This window comes from Alnus glutinosa, chromosome 5, assembly GCF_958979055.1.
Source record: "Alnus glutinosa chromosome 5, dhAlnGlut1.1, whole genome shotgun sequence".
NCBI lineage: Eukaryota > Viridiplantae > Streptophyta > Magnoliopsida > Fagales > Betulaceae > Alnus > Alnus glutinosa.
In genome coordinates, this window is record NC_084890.1 from 23,694,870 (window position 1) to 23,714,704 (window position 19,835).

At 35.1% G+C, this 19,835-nt stretch overlaps 1 protein-coding gene and 1 long non-coding RNA gene across 2 annotated transcripts; both read right to left on the bottom strand.

Annotated features, from left to right (window-relative positions):
- Positions 1-682: 682 nt before the first annotated feature.
- LOC133868102 (BTB/POZ domain-containing protein At1g30440) lies at positions 683-7,502 on the bottom strand. Its single transcript, XM_062304923.1, has 4 exons — positions 6,492-7,502; positions 4,180-4,249; positions 2,276-3,502; positions 683-1,538 (listed from the first exon to the last, which is right to left on the bottom strand). The coding sequence occupies exons 1-4, from the start codon at positions 6,548-6,550 to the stop codon at positions 966-968; spliced, it is 1,929 nt and encodes a 642-aa protein (XP_062160907.1). The 5' UTR covers positions 6,551-7,502; the 3' UTR covers positions 683-965.
- Positions 7,503-18,790: 11,288 nt separating this feature from the next.
- On the bottom strand, positions 18,791-19,469 carry LOC133869761 (uncharacterized). The gene is made up of 2 exons (XR_009900526.1): positions 19,261-19,469; positions 18,791-19,154 (listed from the first exon to the last, which is right to left on the bottom strand). It is a non-coding gene; the product is annotated as an uncharacterized LOC133869761 (long non-coding RNA).
- Between the last annotated feature and the right edge of the window lie 366 nt (positions 19,470-19,835).

Here is a 19,835-nt window from a genome sequence, read left to right on the forward strand (position 1 = left end):
AAAAATCACCGACGGCATAAAACAGAATCTGGCAACCGTTGTCGTAATCTGGAAAAAAGGCCAAAATCCGACAAAGTCGCCAGATTCCGACAGAAATTTTCAGATTCCGGCCAAACTCGTTAGAATCCGAAAAAAAAAAAAAAAAAAAAGGGCCCCCGAATTCTGACAATTGGATACCAAAATTTGGGAATCTTCAACGGTAAATTCGAGTTACCAACAAACTTCAGTATCTGGCGGTAACAGATTCCCACAAATGTGTGTGTAAAAATAAAGAGATTAAATCCAAAAAAAGATTTACAGTTTTCTAAAAATTATAAAAACTTTTATGATCAAACTAAAAATAATTTTCATTGACCATTATTTTGCCATCATCAAATACCGAAAAATGCAGAAAATATATTTTAGAAAACATTTTACGCCTAAACAAGCGAAACATCAAATACAAACTTTACAACTAATTCCTATAAACCAATTTATAAGAAATTTATGTTCATTCTTAAAATAAATCTCGAAGTAATCGCACGATTACAATTTACTCTGTATTTCTAATTTCCAATTTTAAAAGCTTTGGGTAGCCGCCCATCTATTTTTGAAGATTTTAATTTAAAAAAAAATAAATAAAAAAATACATAATATTTAATAAAATAAGAAAATTATTATTTTAATCTAACAAGAAACGTACTGACTTTGACATTGACATTGACATTGACGTACGTTATTAAATTGTACACAGAGAGAGACCCTTGCTTCAGTTACAAGAAACACATTACACTTTCTTCCATCCATCTCTATATCATACTTGGTTAAGATGATGGAAAAACTAAAAGAAAACAAACAGAAGCGGGGAGATGAAATCTTTGTTTCTAACTTGGAGAGGACAAAAAAAAGAAAGAAAGTGGAACTACAAATGATAAGAACTTATAAAGGAAATGATACAAAATAATAAATAATTAAGAAAGGGTGGTCTATTCAATATGAGATGAGTTTTTCTTGTTCTTTCCATGCCTTTCCTTCAACTTCTCGACCTTCCCATTACCAGTATTCTGATTGCTAACAGATTCAGCTTGAGCACTGCACATCTGAGACTTCAACTTAAACCCGAATTTCTTCGACACGCTTCCCCAGGCACTAGAACCCTTTACACGACCCAACTTTTCAATCTCCTGCCTCATGTTTGTACATTCCTTTTCGAGCTCGGATACTCGCAACCTCATGTTATCCATTCCCACCTTCAAAACCTGATTCTCCCTCACAGCGGTGGCCCAGCCTCCTCCTCCTCCTCCTCCTCCTCCTCCTTCATTAGATCCAGCAAGCCCACTTCTTAACTGTCTTGATCCATCAAGATTCTCTGAAACCAGAAAGCAGCCAGCAATGGATGTCCTAAGCTGAAGCTGCTCAAAGAAGAGAACTTGAACAACTATTCTAAGCGGAAGCCTCTCATTCTGTGCAGCATGGGTGCAAGCTTCTAAGGAAAGCTTCTGGCAGTCCATCAGCCTGCAGAGTTGTTCTCTTTCGGACTCGGCCAACCATGGGTGTGACTGCAGGTTTGACAACCAAAGGGAAACCAAATTAGCCCAATCTTAAAGAGCGTGTTTCCAATCTAGTATACGTTTTTTGTCTTCTTTTTTTTTTTCTTTTTTTCTCCTTTTCATTTTTCTAAGGGCCTATAACATGATTTCAGACCCTGGTAAATCCAGTGCACAACAGCAACAATCTTGAAGCTCATTGCTCTGTCAATTAAGTGCAAATAAATACAAATAAAAAGGACATAAGGATTAAAAATTGGGGACTCAGCAGAAGGTAGCCCTGTCTGGCAAAAAATTTCCAGACTGAAACCAAGTCGATGTGAAACCCGCTTTGGTTGGTGGCATTAGTTTGTTTCAGTTTCACACAGAGAGAAGCAACTTGGTGTTGCAGTGCTGAGTGTCAGCCAAACTTTCATGAATCAAGTACCAACTACATAAACATGGGGGCACGTTCTAATAGGAGAAAGAAAAGAAAAGCCAAAGAAAAAGAAAATAAGATCTAAAAAATCAAAAATCAAAGAAACCAAATCCTGCCAAAATTGTAACCCTGCCCAACTGAATTTGAATTGAGGTGATTCAAATTGGGTGCGGTCAACAGCTGAAATTGGTCAGGATTGAGAGTAGTGAGTTTGGGCTAAAGACACGGTATGTTCTTTCACACAATTTCCTGTTCAACTATGCTAGGAGTCAAAATGAATTATAAGCTATTCAGGCCCAGGATTTCTATGTGACAATGAAATAAGCAGTACCTTCAGATAAATGTCTATCGCACGATAAAGACCATCATCCAACGGCCTTGCATAGTCAGGAACTGCAGCAGCAAGAGCCTGAAATTTGGGGAGCTTCAAATTAACATCAGGGGCAACCTCTGCAAGGTACCCATCGATTAACTTGGCTACCATTGTGACTGGTGTCAATGAAGGTGAGCCAATCAATTGGCCATCATCAATTGCACATGGAGAGGCCCCACCTGAAACCTGATCCATGTCAATAAAGTGCTCAAGAATCCGTTGCACACAGTCAACATTGTATAGTGTCTCCATGGAATAAGAGAAATTGGGCATCAACAGATCTTCCACTGTAGCTTGATCAAGCTGCATTCCAATCCTTTTCTCCAAATTTGATATGCAAGACTGGCTCACTCGCAGAATCATGGATGTTCGAAGTAGACCAAATAGGATCTTAGTTGGCACTAGGCCCTTTTGTATTGGAAGTAGCCTATCAATCTCTTCCAAGAAAAGCTTCTGGTCTTCTTCTGATGGTGGAGCCCCCATAGCCACCGGTGCCAGACGGTTACTGGACTCACTGGCTCCCTGACGCCGATTGAAACCTGGCAGGTACCTTTTTGCATAGGAAGTGAGGGACCCAGCAATAATATCCTGTTTGATGCCCCGAGTTTCCATGACTGAAATCAACCTTTTATAGAGAGGCAAACTTAAAGTACATACATCATCATACCACCAATCTGAACTTGAATTCTTTGGTCTAGCCCCTGTACTTATCCCATTCCACAACACACTCCCTCCGGGGCTCTGCATGGGCCCACTGTGCTCCGTAACAGGCCAGCCAAATAGATTTGGGTCAGTACATGCCTTAGCAGCTAGCGACTCAATGCACCTTTTTGTAATGTTAAGTTCTTCAGCATAGGGGAGAACATCATCGCAGGTTTGCAGAGCCTTTAGTGAGTCTTTCCAACTTCGAAGAACTACTTGATTCAGAAAGGTCTCGGCCAGAGTAATCAAATTGCCTTCAGCATACTCCTCTTTCATTTCAAGATGCTCGGCCGCACAGCGTAGGTACACAACATTTGAGGACGTAAGTTCAAGCTTCACTCCATAGCAGAACTTGGCCACAAGTTCAAACGTTTTAGCCCCACCAGGAATGTCAGGAGGGTTTATGACACATCCTTCTTCTCCTTCTTCAGATGCTTCTGCAATCAATTTTTCCATAACCCCGCTTCTAGAGAGCAAAGGGAACTGCATTATCAATTATTAAAAAGTGTAAGAAATTATACACCTAAACAAGTAAGAACTATACCTTACAGCTGATATGAAGCAATAAAAAATTCCTGCAATCATTTAATGCATAATTTACTGGACAACAAGGTAAACTGAACAGGACAATTACAAAAGGAAAAATAAAAGATAGACTTAATAAAGTGCAGTTCATCAAAAGTTCTTTACAATGATCATATGCTGATCTCTAGTTAGTTTGACATGCAGGTCCACGTTATAACGAGACTGCCCCCACCTTGAGTAGGAGTCAACAACAAGCTTGAGCAAGAAATCAAGAGAAGAAAATTTCTGACAATGTAGCAAAACATGCAACTTACAATAATCAAGAGGCAAGGTTTCAAAATGGAGGGGGAGGATGAAGAATTACTAAAATCTAAACCTAATTCTACACCAAGAGACTATTGGACAGGTAATTGAAAACTTGTTCATTGTTAATAGCCCTGGCAAGCAGAATCTGGGTATATAAGCATTATAAATGATCATTTTCCCAATGAATTAACTCCACTAATTAAAGGAAGCAACATAAGGTTTTTGAAAAGGTAAAACAAATTATTTTAAACAATTTTATAAATTCAAGTAGAGTATAATGACAATATATATCTCAAAAAGAATTCAATATAAACATAGTAAATACCCACCTTGTGAAGATGAAAGGACATCTCCGCAACTTCAACAACAATATCACTAGGAAGCCCAGATGTGCAGAACCTATAATATTACAGGTATATGAAAGGTCAAAAAGAAGGGAAGAACAAATAAGTGTTGTCATACGCACACACACATGTAAGTGAAGCAGCACTTGTGTGATCAAGTAAAGAACCTGGGGTATATCACCCATTAAAAATGGCAAATTGAAAATACAATAATAAAGCAATAATCCGTCATGAAGTGCACATGATAAATAATCCTTTAAGCCGTGTTTTAGCAATTAAAAGAAAAATATAAACTGATCTCAATGATACTATTTGAATAGTGTTACCAATGGTCCTCTTAGTTGAAGAACCATCTTATGAAATAGGTTTCCATATCATAAAAGTTTAAGGTTTGTACATACTAGAGTCATATAATGACTTATATGTTCTGATAAATTCAACCATCAACAGAAGATACACTCATCTTCGATTCTTTCTTCTTTCATCTTGCAGACCACTTAAAGTTGTGTCATTGTGATAACCACAAGACTAAATACACAAAGAATGCAAGTGTATACATAAATATATGAATGATCATTTGTGAAACAGTCTCAGATTATTTATTCTAACCACAAGACAATCTACAAGAGGCCATATAAGTTCTGGCACGTAATACACTAAATGTGAGCCCATGGATGCTTCTATAAGAGAGCCATATCCACATCATATACTTATCAGACACCAATACTCCTTGGATATCTGGGAAGTCCTTGTGTTGCACCCCTCATTTACTTATCAAAAATATACCAAACTTGGCGAATAAAGCTATATATCTGCAAATATATCCAATAACTTTATCAATGTATGTGTGCTTAATGTACTTAAAGTTTACAACTAGAAACCTTTTTGTTATCTATATCCCTCCTGTCCAATTGTCAACATACACTATACCTATACCCATCCTTCCTAGCCCGTTGGTCTTACATATGATAAATCCTAAGTCATAAACTTAATGAGAGATATTCATTGTTCAATTTCTTACATTCTTTGATCATGGAGGGGGGGAGAAAGTTTAGAAGAAGTCACACTTTCCCAGAATAAAAAAGCACTAAGAAAAAAAAAATTAATAAAAAAAAGTAATTGAAGGTCAAATGCTAAACCAAACTCAAGCATTTTTGGCTTGAAGGTCAAAGCCAAACAACCTTTACCATCCTTAAGAACTTCCTCGTTTACCAATGAGCTTTAGCTAAAATGGTATTTCCTTTATTTGTAGCAAGGTGGAGGGTAAGGTCATGGGTTCATGTCCCACTGGGTGCGTGTAACTTATCAATAAAATAAATAAATAAAAAATAAAAACTTCCCCCCGTCCCATAATCTTTAGTTTTATGAACTGATGGCAGCAAATGCAGGCATGTGTTGTGTTTTAAGCATTCTATGGCTTGAGTATAGTTAATTACAACACAACACATGACCGCATTTGCTGCCATCGGTTCATAAAACTAAGGAAAATAACCATACTTCACTCACTGTGGCGATTTTGACAAAAACGGGGGGTGGGGGCTTGTATGTTAAATTTATTTAAAATGAAAAATACCCAGATCCTGGGCCTGGATCATTCTGACTATACGAGATCTAATGGCTGAAGCACATATTAGTCAAATGAAAAAACCAATATGATGAATAAGATTAGTTTTAAAGAGTCAAATCAGACAACCACAGGGATATCTGTGATAAAGCAGCTGAAAATGTCCATCAGCTTTAGGAAGCTTAAAAAATTGTTTGTGGCACCCAGTTAAGAAGGACCGTCTACCTAAATTAGTTGAACCATTCGTCAACTACCATTTCCACATAATTAATGGAAAATTGAAAACCATTCACCAATTGCCACTTCATCAAAGTTCTATTTAGGCAATATATTATCAGCAATGCATGCACATCTTCCCAAACAACTATTTAACGAACTCAATTTCAACTCAAAAGCTACACAGAAAAGTTTTCTTAACATACGAAAGTGAAGCTTAAAAAAAAACGAGAGACACAAGATTGTGAGTCATAAACCGACAAAGAACGAGCAAGCTTCCTATTTTTTCAAGAAAAAATTACTTGTCCGTTCAGATCGCAGAGCTATACCCCTGCAATTAGCTAAACACAAACAGATCTTTTCGCATGAAACATCTCTAACAACTTTAACTAAGAATAATTGCCTGTGATAGGGAGAGAGTAGACTTTTTGTGCTCAACATTAAGTCGTACAAAAGTCAATAGATTTCATGAAAGCATCATAGAAAGGATAAATATCACATAGACCCAATTACATACCAGGCCTGCCCTTGCCGTTGGAATGCATCAGTTTTGGATCCCAGTTTCATGCAAGCCATTTTCACACAATAAAACCTCCTCGGCCTCTATCTCACACTGAGAAAACCCTTTGCTTCAAGTAGAGAAATCTTTGTAGAAGAAACAGAAACCCAGTTGATTTTTGCCCTTAAGCAACACTGAGAAAAACCATGAACAACCAGACCCGAAATTCTCAAGCCAAGTAAAAGTCTCTCAGACACTTGAAAAAGCACCACAATGTGGTTTCTTCCCTTATATACCAGCCAAAAACAGCACTTGAATTCGCAGAACCCCACTAAATTTTCTAGCAAAACTGCCCCAAATCTACCAGTATATATGCCTTCAAAAACCCAGTCCAAAACCCATAAAAAAAAAAAAAAAAAAAAAAAAAAAAAAAAAAAACCTAAAACCACTCCATTAACACATACCCACTTCCAAAAAAATGACCCAAATCAAATCTAATCCCACAGGCCACAGCCCCAAAAGAAATCCCTCAACCAGACACCCAAATTAGGTCAACCCCTCCAATCTTCTGCCCCCAAAACCACCCAGCTGTTCACAGACAAACCCAAAGTCTTACTACTAATTTTTTTCCTCCCTTAAAACCCCCACCAAGAAGATTCCCAAATTCAAACCCTCACAGGACACAGGGCACCAAAACCACTTATTATCATTAAAGAAAAAGTACAAGAAAGCCACTGTGCTAAAAAAAATTTTGTCCCTAACACCATCATTCATGCAAGAGCACAAGATGGGCCTTTATTAATGCACGCTCTGAAACCCCAATCCCCCACACACACATGTGGGTCCTTTGCCGTGAAACACACTCATTGCTTTTCTAGAACTTGGCTCAGAGCATCTCTAAACAAACACAAAACAGTACTAATATGCAAACAAAAGTTGACCAACAAAAAGATTTGTATTCATTAAGGGAGAATTTCTATATTAATGACAAACTTTGAAGTAACATCTACGATCTCTTGTCCAGCCAGGCCATGTGATAATGGGTTTCTTCGGTTTCTTAGAAAACAATCAAATCAATAGAATAATCAAGCACAGCGCAAATTTTCAGTAGCCATATATATTAAAAAATAACTTGAAAGAAAAATATTAAGAATAATCTTTTATTGCCCCATGCATCAGTGGGGACCGTGCCACATTGTGATGGAGATGTGTGTAATAGGGACAGGGGTCTGTTACGAGCATTGAAGACAATTCAAGGGTATTTTCGGAATTGTGTCTCCAATCGCCTTCCGTAGAGACAAGGGAAAGCTAAAAGCGGTGAAAATCACACGATTTAAAGTGTTTTTTATTTTATTTTCTGAAAGCGTGTGAATGGTGTTTCTTAAAAGAGCAGTGCTGTTTGTATTTACTTTTTATTTTTATTTTTTATAAAAGATAATTTCATAAAAGAGTATCGAACTATTTGTCGTTTTGAAAAAATGGTACTGAATTATCAAACGTCTCAAATTAAGGTAAGAAGTTTTCAAACGTCTCACTTAAGGGTACTTCGTTAAGATTTGTTGTTAAATCCTACCAAAATTTCTAAAATAACCTTTTTTTTTTTTTTTTTTAGGAAAACAAAATGTTAAGATTTAGGTGTTACTCAAAATTTAACGAAATTTGAAAAAATACCTATACCTAAATCTTTGAATTTTTTTTTAAAAAAATAAACGAAGGGGTATTTTTGAGATTTTGACAAGATTTAACTGTAAATCCTAATGGAGTAACCTTAAGTGAGATGTTTGGAAACTTCTTACCCCAATTTGAAACGTTTGATATTTCATTACCATTTTTTCAAAACGACTGATAGTTCGATACCCTTTTGTAAAGTTATCCATTTTTATAATTATCTCACAAATGTATAAAATTTCACATTAATTAATATTATGAGATAGTTTTGAAATAAAAATGTTCTTTTTTAAAAAATTACGTTTTATTATATAGTAACACTCCATACAGTATCAACATCAACAAAAATTTCACAAAGTTAATGTTGCAAGGTCTATTAATCATTGGATATTTTGTTTTTAATAAGAGCTAATCCAATAACTAGTAAATTCTGTCACATTAATTTTACAAGATATTTGTGTTGAATGTAGCATTACTCTTTGTTTTTAGTTTAAGAAAAATAGAACGGTTGAAAATATTTTATTTATTAGTAGGCTAATTTTTTAAAAGCACAGCCAAGAAGATCCTAAATTTGTTTTTGTTTTGGGGTCAAAAAAGTATTAGGGGCCTTTCTAGGTCGTGAGGAGAGAACTTTTGAGGTGTCAGAGGAGATAAAAATAAATAAATAATAAAAATAAATAAATAAAGGAGTCAAATGTACATGGAATGATTGCTGTTAATTACTAGTATTACCGTACTACATTTGTTTGTATTACGTATGTCATATTTGTACCTTCTTTTTTTTTTTCTTTTTTTCTTTTTTTTTAAAGTTTATCTTTGAACTTTTTGTTTACACACTATGGGAACACTTTTGGTAAAGCAGAAGAGTAGTGGGCAGCTTTTTCTTTTTCTTTTTCTTTTTGGTGTTAATTCGGTAGAAATGACACTATAAGGTAGATGGTAGCTACCATGGCACTATAAATATGCACAAAAAAAAAAACTAATATGAACAAAATTGATGATAATTATGTTTGGTTACAAGGGTAGTGGCAATTATACTCCATCGATAACATGGATTACAAATTACAATATAATAACAGTAAATTGCGGTGACAATTGCAATGTAAATTAAAAAATAACTTTATAAAGTGAGGAAATGAGAAAGTGATCAAGGGAAAGAAGATGTTATCGATCGTGTGGTTCTATAGTAGTAAACGATGTCACCTCAAGTTAACAATAACATCACATACGCCCAATGGTAATTTGGCTAAGATATTTGCTTTCTGAACACTTCTTCGGTTTTTAAATGGGTGTTTTTCCTCTCTACATTCTTTCCTCTCTTTTGTTTTTGCTATATTGTGCTTGTTTTTCTTTATCATGTGATGTTGTGTGTAATTTTTTAAGGCTTGGGTTGATCCTCCTTCTATAGGAGAGTGTGTCCCCTTCCAACGGTAGAAAGGTAGTGGGAAAAGATGACATGTGACACTACCATTTCTATTGAGGAGTGCACAATACAATAGGTAGGTGAAAATTGGGTGTTTGCTTAGACTCCTCGAGAAGCATTAATGACCAAAAATACTTGAAGAAGGGCGATTAATCAAAGTTAAATTGAGGTTTAGCATGTTGTTTTGCTGCACACCACCTCTACCATCAAGTTTCCCAAATACCCATTGATTGTGTCAAGCCACATAATGCATAGTCACTATGGGTTTGACGACAAATTGGCTAAATTACATCCTTACTTACCAAATCATAATTTCTCTTCATTCCCCATGAAACAATTCATGAAGTTGGTTACTTGTGATAGAAAGATCAGTTAAGAGCTGAAATAGGCCATGGGTGGTTGAGCTATTGCAGAAAATTTCTATTTCCGTGTCGCTCACGTGAATGTGTGCTCTGCCATGTTCTTCGTCGTGTTGGTGTAGCCTTAACCGAAGAAGAATAATGTCACATGACTCCTTCAAGCTTGATTAAAACTTTGCATTTTCTACCTTTTTGTGGACTTCACATCTCTATTGGGCCTCCTCAAATTAAATGAAAGAGAAAATTTAGAAAATCGGTTGTGTAACGCCCCGAAAAATATTAAGTCGATGGAGCATGCCCATCCCATATGGCGCTACTACTTTACCTCTATAATGCAGAAGAAAATAGCTTTTCTCTTTTTATTTTTATTTTTATTTTCTTTCTTTCTTTGAAACCACAAACTCACTTTTTGCATAAAACATAAATTGAATATATATATATTACATCTAGACAAAATGTTGTTTGTTACATTCACAAAAGTGCCACATATGGCATCCACTTTTATGGCTGATTTCTACTTCTCGGCAACCTTAAGGATAATAGTCTGAGTGTTGGTAGGAAATGATGACTTCTTCGCCTACTACTACTATATCTGTAAAATTTAACAATCTAGGAGAAAATGATGAGTTCATAGCTGAGTAAGTAAAAACAATCTAATTGGTCATGTTTGTGGCTGAGCCCTTATTTAAGATTTCTCTCTCTTATTCATTTAAAAACTAGTTCTCAAAAACTCAAGACAACTTTCATTGAAAAATGGATGTAAATTTTTCACAAAATCGCGTAGAGATATGTTTTAGCGGAACAGTACGAAAGCATTTTAATTTAGAGATATTATCAAAGCATTTTTTTTTTCTAGAATTATATGAGAGCATCAATATACATATATAGTCCAGGTTATCACAGTTGGTATAAGACAATAATGAAAATTGTAATGTCCGAGACATTACTCGAGAATTTAAGATGTAAACTAAGAGTAAATAAATGGTTAGAAATAAGGAAGTGTCGAGAAAAATGCAAGAAAATATTTTGTAAGTCCAAGGAATGAGGATCTAAACGCCACGTCCGGACAAGCTCTGAATGGAGTCCAGACGGATGCCACAGAGAGCAATATTTTGCTCTCTGGTGTGGGCGTCTGGACAGGCATGAAGACCGTCCGAACAGCCTTGGCTATAAAAGCCCGCATCCTTTCCCCGTCTCGACGAGCTGGGGACGCGAGGTCCCTGGGGGTTGCGTCCAAACCCTCAAGTAGTCCATCCGGATGGCCAAGGCAGGGGCTTCATGCGTGACCTATGAGGTGCGCGTCTGGACCCTCAAGCAACCCATCCAAACGGCATCTGCGGTAAAACACGAAAATGAGCTATTTTGACTCATTTCTTTTGGTCCTTTCATTGTTCTACACGGTTTCTCTTTGGGTTTTTGTAGAAAAACCTCCACCCACGAAAATCTAAGCCTAATACCTCAAATTTAACTTCATAAACGTGATCTACGTAAGATGATCTACTTTTTAAGGTAAATCGCTAAACTCTTATTTTTGAGATTTTTGGTTAAACCTTGAGAAATGTGAGTTTAATCTTGGTTATTCTTTAAGTTTTGTGCAATTCGGAGCTTCTCAAAGATTCTCCAAACTCCAAGTAGATTTTGGGTGAACTTTTGGTAAGTTTCTCAAACCCTAAATTTTGGATAAATTGTTTAAGTGGTGTTTTATGTGTTTAATCCTAAGTAAACCTTATGGGTTAATGATATGGTGGTTGTGTTAATGTTTATTGTAAATGAGTATGTGTTTGGAAACCTAGAAATTTTATGGGTATTCCAACGATACAGCTCTTGAGCGATTCAAGTGCTATTTGTGGTATTTAGAGTTCAAATTAATAAATGTGGTGCAGTGTATTCATTTTTAAATTGTGCATTGCAAAGAGTTGTCTAGAGAACCTAGTTGTGCCCAACATCCACACGGCCATTGTGAGTATTCTACTCACTGAGAAAATGATACTATGCTTTAAGTATTTTATAGAAATGAAATGTTATGTTGTTTGCATATCGAACCGACAATATGTTGATTATGTGTTTCGGGATGATTTTTATTATATTTAAATATGTTGAGATATGATGATGTTTATGTGTTTGAAATTACGAATATGAAAGAATGGTTTGAGATATGTTTTATTGTGTTTTGATGCCTGCTGCGGTTGGAACTTAAATTATGTTTTGATGCATGCTGCGGTTGGGATTTAAACTATGCAAATTGTTTGAAAAAAATGACATGTTGAATTTGTTAGCCCTATGGCGTCAATCCGATTATATTGCAAATATTTTGATGATAACAAATTATATCTTGTTGCTCTAATGTATTTACTTCAAGTATGATAGTTGCAAGAAACATTCGAGCACACATTCTCAAAGGACCAAAAAGAATCAAAGGCATTTGGAATTCAAAGCAAGAAGCCCTTTAAGCACTGAAGAACTCAAGATTGAAGAATCCGTATTTTATTAGGGTATTCTTGTAAAGCTCCTATATGATTGAACTTCTAAGGCTCCTTACTCTAGAACGACCTTAAGATCATTCATACATTGCATACATGAGTTTTTGAAAATCTGATTTCATTTTTGAAAAATTAGCTAATAATAATCCTTGTCTTTGAAAATCAGATTTCATCTTTGGAAAATTAGCTAACAACAATTCTTGTCTTTGAAAATCGGATTTCATCTTTGGAAAATTAGCTAACAATTTCTGACTTTGAAAATCTGGTTGCAAATTTGAAAAGTTAGCTAGCAACAATTTCTGACTTTGAAAATCTGGTTGCAATTTGAAAAGTTAGCTAGCAATAATTTCTAACTTTGAAAATGTGATTGCAACTTGAAAAATTAGCTAGCAAAATTCAAATTCTCTCCAACGGTCATATTCTTGCTAGACCTATAAATACATGACCTTGGTTCTCATTTTTATATCATTCAATCAAGTGAGAAACAAACAAGCTTAAAGCTCAAAGCATTCTTTCATTTCATATATTCAAGTTCATTTGAGCCATTCAAGTTCAATTCATACAAGAGTTCTAGTGAGAGAGATATTGTTGTAAAAGCTTTATTGTATATCCTTCTCAAAAAGGAGAATTGTCATTGTGAGAGAAATCTCAAATCTGATCCGCAATCTATTGTATCAAGAGGGTTGGTGTAACCCTTGTGAGGTGTGAAGGAGATTTTCCACCTTGTGAAGAAGAGTAGTGTACTCTTGAAGTGTAAAAGTTTTAACTCCACCTGCAAGGAGTTTGGTTTAGTGGATTGAAATCTCAAGTGGTGTGCTTGGGGAGTGGACGTAGGTCAGGTGGACCGAACCACGATAAATCGCTGAGTTTGAATCTCTCTCTCTATCTCTTTATTATTGTTCCAATATTTATATTGTTTGCATTATACTGCATTTTATATTGTTCTAAATTATTAATTCAGTATAATTTTTATTAAAAGAAAAGTTTGCCATCAACCCTATTCACCCCCCCTCTAGGGTTGATTTCTGGGAAACAGAATTGTTTATGTTTATAAGAAAGTATGTGTTTAAAGGCATGATCATGAAAAGTAAAGGTATGGTATTTGAGCATGGAGAACAGTAATAAACAAGATCGGGGTTCGAGGCCCTTGGCAATAAACAAGACCAAGGTACAAGGCCCTTGGCAAACGCAAAACGGCAAATAGAACCAGAAATGGAAACAAAGGGAAAAATGACAAGCATGCATAACATTGTTTAGCTGAAGTGTTTAAGTTGTTTTTTGTGATATGTAGTAGTTTTAATGCTAGATGTATCTATATGCTTATAAGGCTGAAGGGAACAACGCATATGTATATGTTTATGACTGGATTGCATAAGTGATTAAAAGGTATTGAGCTTCAATGTACTTAAATATTTACGCTACTAGATTTGGTAATGCAAGTGTCTTCGAGTAGGTAGGTAGACTGCCATTTGGTTTCCAATTTAGGCGTACTTGTATACTAGAGCTTCGCTCGTGTGCATGTTTGACTGAGCCGACGTTTCAAAGGCACTAAGATGTAATGCACTTAGACACAGTGTTGCCTATATTTGGAGATGATGATGTCTCTGTATAGCAAGCATGATGCCATTAGTTTTCCTGCTTAGACGTACTTGTATGCTTGAGATTACTCGCATACGTGTATGCCTGAGCTGCCGATTATAAAAGTAATATGTTTTAGATGGGTCTATATGTAGATGCTTCCAAGGTGAGATGACTGGAACCTCTATATATGTTCACAGCTACCTAGTATGCATCCATGTTTTTTGAAGATCGGTGTTTACTTTATCAGCTACATTATGTTTTCGAGGGATAGATTCTCATAACTAAAATAGTAGCTGTTATTATAAACGAATGATAAAAGGAAAGGTTTGTTCTATGCGAAAACTTAGAGAATATTATACCACTAAGGCCTCTGTATTATGTACTGAGGCGGTGAACTCATACTTTCACCTATACGAATGTGGCTACCACTAAAATCGTATAGATGATGTTCCTTTGGCTGCAAGTACACCTGATGTGGATGACGACACCGTAGCAATGTATTTGGAATATTGCGACTAAAGCTTGATGCGAAAATTGTAATGTGATGGACCGCAGGTTGTCCACTATTTTGTATATTTTGTATATGGCTTGTGACGTGTGTGTCACTTATTATTTTGTAAAGCCATTCTTTTGTGTTGTAATGATTATGTTGATAAGTCTTAAACAGATAGACTCATGTATGACTCTTTTGTATAAACAACAATTATGTATATATAGATGTGTTTCAGCTATTGATATATGTTCCGCTGCACATTGATTATGTTATCCGCTGCATAGATGTAACTTTGATTATCAGGTACATATTATGGGATATGTATCATATGTTGGCTGAGCGACAAATAGTCGTGCCACTATGATGACTCATTTTGTGATTGTTTAAAAAAAAATGGGTCGTCACAAAAATAATATGCAACATATATTCATAATTGCATGTACAGAATCATAACCTTATCCTTTCATTCTATAATTTACTAGACGCATTGCCCCTCCTAGCATTGGGTCTATTAAGCGTATTGCCTTGCTTAATATTGGGTTTGCTAATCGTATTACCCCCACTTAACAATGGGTTTGCTAGTCAAATTGTCTCCTCCTAGCACTATATTGTTGAGTGTATTTTCTCACAAAACTATGGTTCTAGACAAAACATTTTCTCACAAAAATTTATTCTTTGTAAAACTAATCTTTCCATTTCATTCTCCTAAAACATTAGTTTAAAACACTGGTCTTTCCATTTCTCAAAACTCAATTGCTTATTTCAAATTCATTTATTTTAAATCATGTAAAGCACAGTATAACATATGATAACATATATTAACATACTTAAATTACAGGCCTCATAATCACAAAATATTATATGTATACCTAATGGCATGTAAAATAGATTTAATATAGCCGGTGGGAAAGTTTTACTTACAACTTTTGCAAAATTCCTTCGCTTATGTGTCTTTGATTCTATATTGTGTTCATATGCATTACATTACTGTTACTTGTTAGAACCTATTTCAATTGAAAGCCTTAAAGCTTTTTCCAGACTCGTAAATATCTTTGCTCTTGAAAAATGCCAAATTTTCAAAACTAGGCTACCTCAATCGATCGAGCAAGGTATATACTAAACCCCTCTATATGTTACTCGGTTGGTCGAGCATCAACAAAGGTTCAAACAAAGAATGTTGAATTGCTCTATGTGTTATTCTCGGTTAATCAAGACCCATTTATGGTCGACTGAAGAGCCCTAACATTGTTTTATAACCTTCAAAAACACCCAAAAACTTACATTTTCACCATTTCTCTTATTAACCCTTCTATCTTATATATTTGCCATTACAGTAAAATTAAAAAGACACTTAACTTACTTTCGAAAAACTATCACAACAATCAAACCATGCATTAAACTATAACTTTATCGAACCACAAATCCCAAACTTTAAAAACTTCATGGTTTCATGCTCACCATCTCAAAAACTCCGTGTTCTTGACCACAATCACAACACTACTCCAACTCAAGTCAAAACAACATCATATAATGTTAACTTCTACATTTTTTTCAAAGTCCTCAACATTAACAACCTAACAAAATCCTAACATCCGACAAACTTCCAACCATCAAGTGCTCCCATAACACTTTTAGAATACTTATAAATGAACCCACATTTAACCCTCATAACATCACCTAAACCAATACGAATTTATTTCCAAAAACTATCACAACAATCATAATGCACAAAAATTCATAACTGCATACTTAAATTCCAAGGACCTCTCAACCATCAAGGTGCCGAACAATAAACTACATCCCTCCATTTTAAAAGACCCCCCTTTTCATTTTTCATTTCAACATAAAAAATCCCGCCATTTTCAATCCTAACAACTCCAAAGAACGATTCATAACACCCACACATCCCTAATTTCCATCCATCAAGTCCTAACCACAATACTTTACTAAAACAACAACCCTATTATCAAAATACTCAAACTTTATTAAAACAAAATAACAAAACCAATAACAATTTTAAAGGCTCGTTCGGGTGTGCGATTTTTTTGTTTTGTTTTATTTTGAAAATTTCAAATACCGAGAAAAGAAAAGAGTAGAAATTATGTTTAGGAAAATTTCTTAAATCGAATATATTTAAAAAAAATTGAAATTTTCTTTTTGAAATTTGCGGTGGTTTCGAACCACCTCCGACTGTTGTTTGGGGGTGGCTGAACCACCCCTTGGGTTTTTTTTTTTTTTTTTTTTTTTTTTTTTTTTAATGTTTTTTCATCATCTTCTTCTTCTTCTTTAACGAGAGAGATATATATATATATACGGTGTGGGATGGTCCAAGTTGGGTGAAATATTTTGCAACCAAAACAAGTGTCACCATTTTAAGGGGGGTAGCGTGGACGTTTGTTAAAAAAAAAAGGAAGGAACCTAGACAGAAGTACCAATTGAGTTTTTCCATTAACAACAAGTACCACATGTGATACTTTTTGAAACTGATACAGCTTTTTGATTTTAAACCTTACCACAAGTATTGAGTTTTTCCATTAACGACAAGTACTACATGTGATACTTTTTAAAACCGATACAGCTTTTGATTTTAAACCTTACCACAAGTACCAAAGAAATATTTAACCCTAAAATCGTTGTGAAAGAGAATCGTAACCATAAGAATAAGTTCAGAATAGAGTTGACATTGTACAAACAATAACGAACTGGATTTACAAATGCATGTGTCTCCTTTTTATGCTTTTATAAAGTAAGCTATAAAGATAAGAGATTATACATATTTTAAAATATTACCATTTTTGTGACGGAAAAAGAGAATATTTTTACCATTTTCGTAATGATTCATTTCTCCTTTCAATTATTATTATTATTATTATTTTATTATTATTATTTTTTAAAAATATTCTCCATGCATTCAGTTATTGAAACAGAAGTCCATGAGTAAACCCAGAGGGGCAAAGTAAATTAGGCTAATTAGCTACTTGCCCTTTTAGAGTTCTTACCCTTTGGCAAGTGGCGGTGGGTATCCACAACTAGTTATAGCATTCATACCAGACATGTCAAGTAAAATAGGGCTGAGAAATTTTGCAGAAAGAAATAAAATGTCCATCTTTTTTCTTCTCACTGAGAATTTTGTCCATTTTAATTTCTTCATATATATATATATATATATATTATTGTGAACTGAGCTATTCTTTGGCAGCTCAGCATTATCTGTAGCTGGGAGCTGGTGGTCACAAATGATCCTCTTGTTATAAAGAGCATTAAAATCCGAACGACAATATATTAAATATTATAGATTATTGACGTTTACAGATTTCAGAAAAGAAAAGCAAAAAGATCGAGTGGGTGTGAGAATAATGATTGCTAAATAAATGCAGGAATTATTTCTCTACCCCCAACTGTTTGGAGATATTTCTTTTTAAACAAGAGCTTTACGAACACTTAAATGCTGCATTAATTAACAAAATATTCCGTGAATGCATGAATAAAAAGTAAGACCAGACTAGACTAAATTCCATAGCTCCACCAAAAATTAAAATTGATAACTGGGGGGGGGGGGGGGGGTTGTGTTGGCTTCGAATTGTGTTAAGACATGAATATAAATTTATATAAATTAATTTTAATATAATTTATTTAATTAAATTTGCAAGACTCTTTAATCCTAATCAATTAATTTTGTGTTTGATTCATGTCGAGTTTGCGAGTTGTGTCAAAAATTGCTAACACTATTGTCACGTGTCAGGTTCTGATCGTGTCGAAGCATAGGTATAAAATTATGTAGAATCGTAGATCAATCATAACCCAATCCATTTAATTAAACAAGTCAGATCCCTCGGCCCTCATCTACTCATTTCGTATCGAGTTTATATTAAATTCGTGGATAATGTAAAAACTTGCCTGTCCTTCCAACAACAAAACCATATTGTATAGTGTCACTTTCACTCTTTGTTCAGAAAGCATATCCACGGATTCTCATTCTTTTTGGGATCTATGGATTGATAGTGCATGGGATCTATGGCTGGTTTCTGCTGCTTGTATATTCTGTTCTTTCGTATTTATATAGTATCATTCATATATATATATATATATATATATCGACCACCTGCATCGTATAGTTTTCCTCTCTAATCTTGCTTTAAAAAAAAATCATAATAACCATAAAAGTCGATGTCTTAAACTAAAGGTAAAGCAAGATTAGAGAGAAAAGCAATACTATGCAGGTGGTGAATATACAAGAAAGCAGTAGCAACGTACCAGCCATAGATCTCTATCAATCCAAATATCCCCAAAAGAAAGAGAATCCGTGGATATGCTTTCTGAACAAAAAGTGAAAGTGACACACTACCATATATATATATATAGTTTTGTTTTTCACTTAAAAAAGAGCTACTCGATAAGGATCGAACATAAAGAATTGCTCATATTCAGCTTGCATCCTGTTATTGAATATGGATGATGAGCAAATTACAATCTTATTGAAGAGGAAGACGAGTGTATTAATATATTATTAAATGACAGTAGGGTAGTGCAAGTTCTGGATTCAACCGCCACATCCACCTCCGCAGCCACCACCTCCGCAGCTACCACCGCAGTCACCATCGCAACAACCAGCGGTGACCTCATTTCTATTGGCTTTGCTTTCTTCCTCCTTTTTCTTTTTCTTTTTCTTAGCAGCATCTTCTTCCACATTAGTACCATCGGCACATGCAAAAATTATCATTGACATGGTTGAAAAGACAACAAATATGCAAAGTAGCAGAAAGACAAGGGAGAGATTACTGACATTAATCTCATCCACTTTGATTTCCAAGGCTCGAACCATCTTAAGAAGGCTTTACGCTTTCACAGTCTTCTACTCTCTTCTTCTTATTTCATAGCTCTAAAGGACACCCTCGCTTGCCTAAACTTCCTTGCATTGTAACTTACGCTTTCAAGGCCCTCCAAGAGCTATCCTAACGAAGTTCCCCGTTATCTTCCTAGACAGCAACCTACGTTTACTTTAGACCCTTTTAAAAAATAAAATAAAAGGGTAGTTAGAAAGGAAGTCAAGGCTCAGGTCGCTACCATGACACTATAAATATGCAACAAAAAAAAAATACGTTCAAAATTTTCCCCCAAAAAAAAGGAAAACCTCATATGAACAAAATTGATGATAATTATGTTTTTTTTATTATCAATTGGAGCATCTACGGACAGATAGTGGAAGATGCAAAAGGCGTGCTTCGGTCTTTTCTGAATTGGCAAGTTTGTCACACTAAAAGAGAAGGCAATTCAGAGGCTCGTGGCCTTGCAAAGGAAGGCGTTCATCCTGTCATGAATAGGGTATGGGTAGATGGCGTCGCTGAGGGTATCAATTGA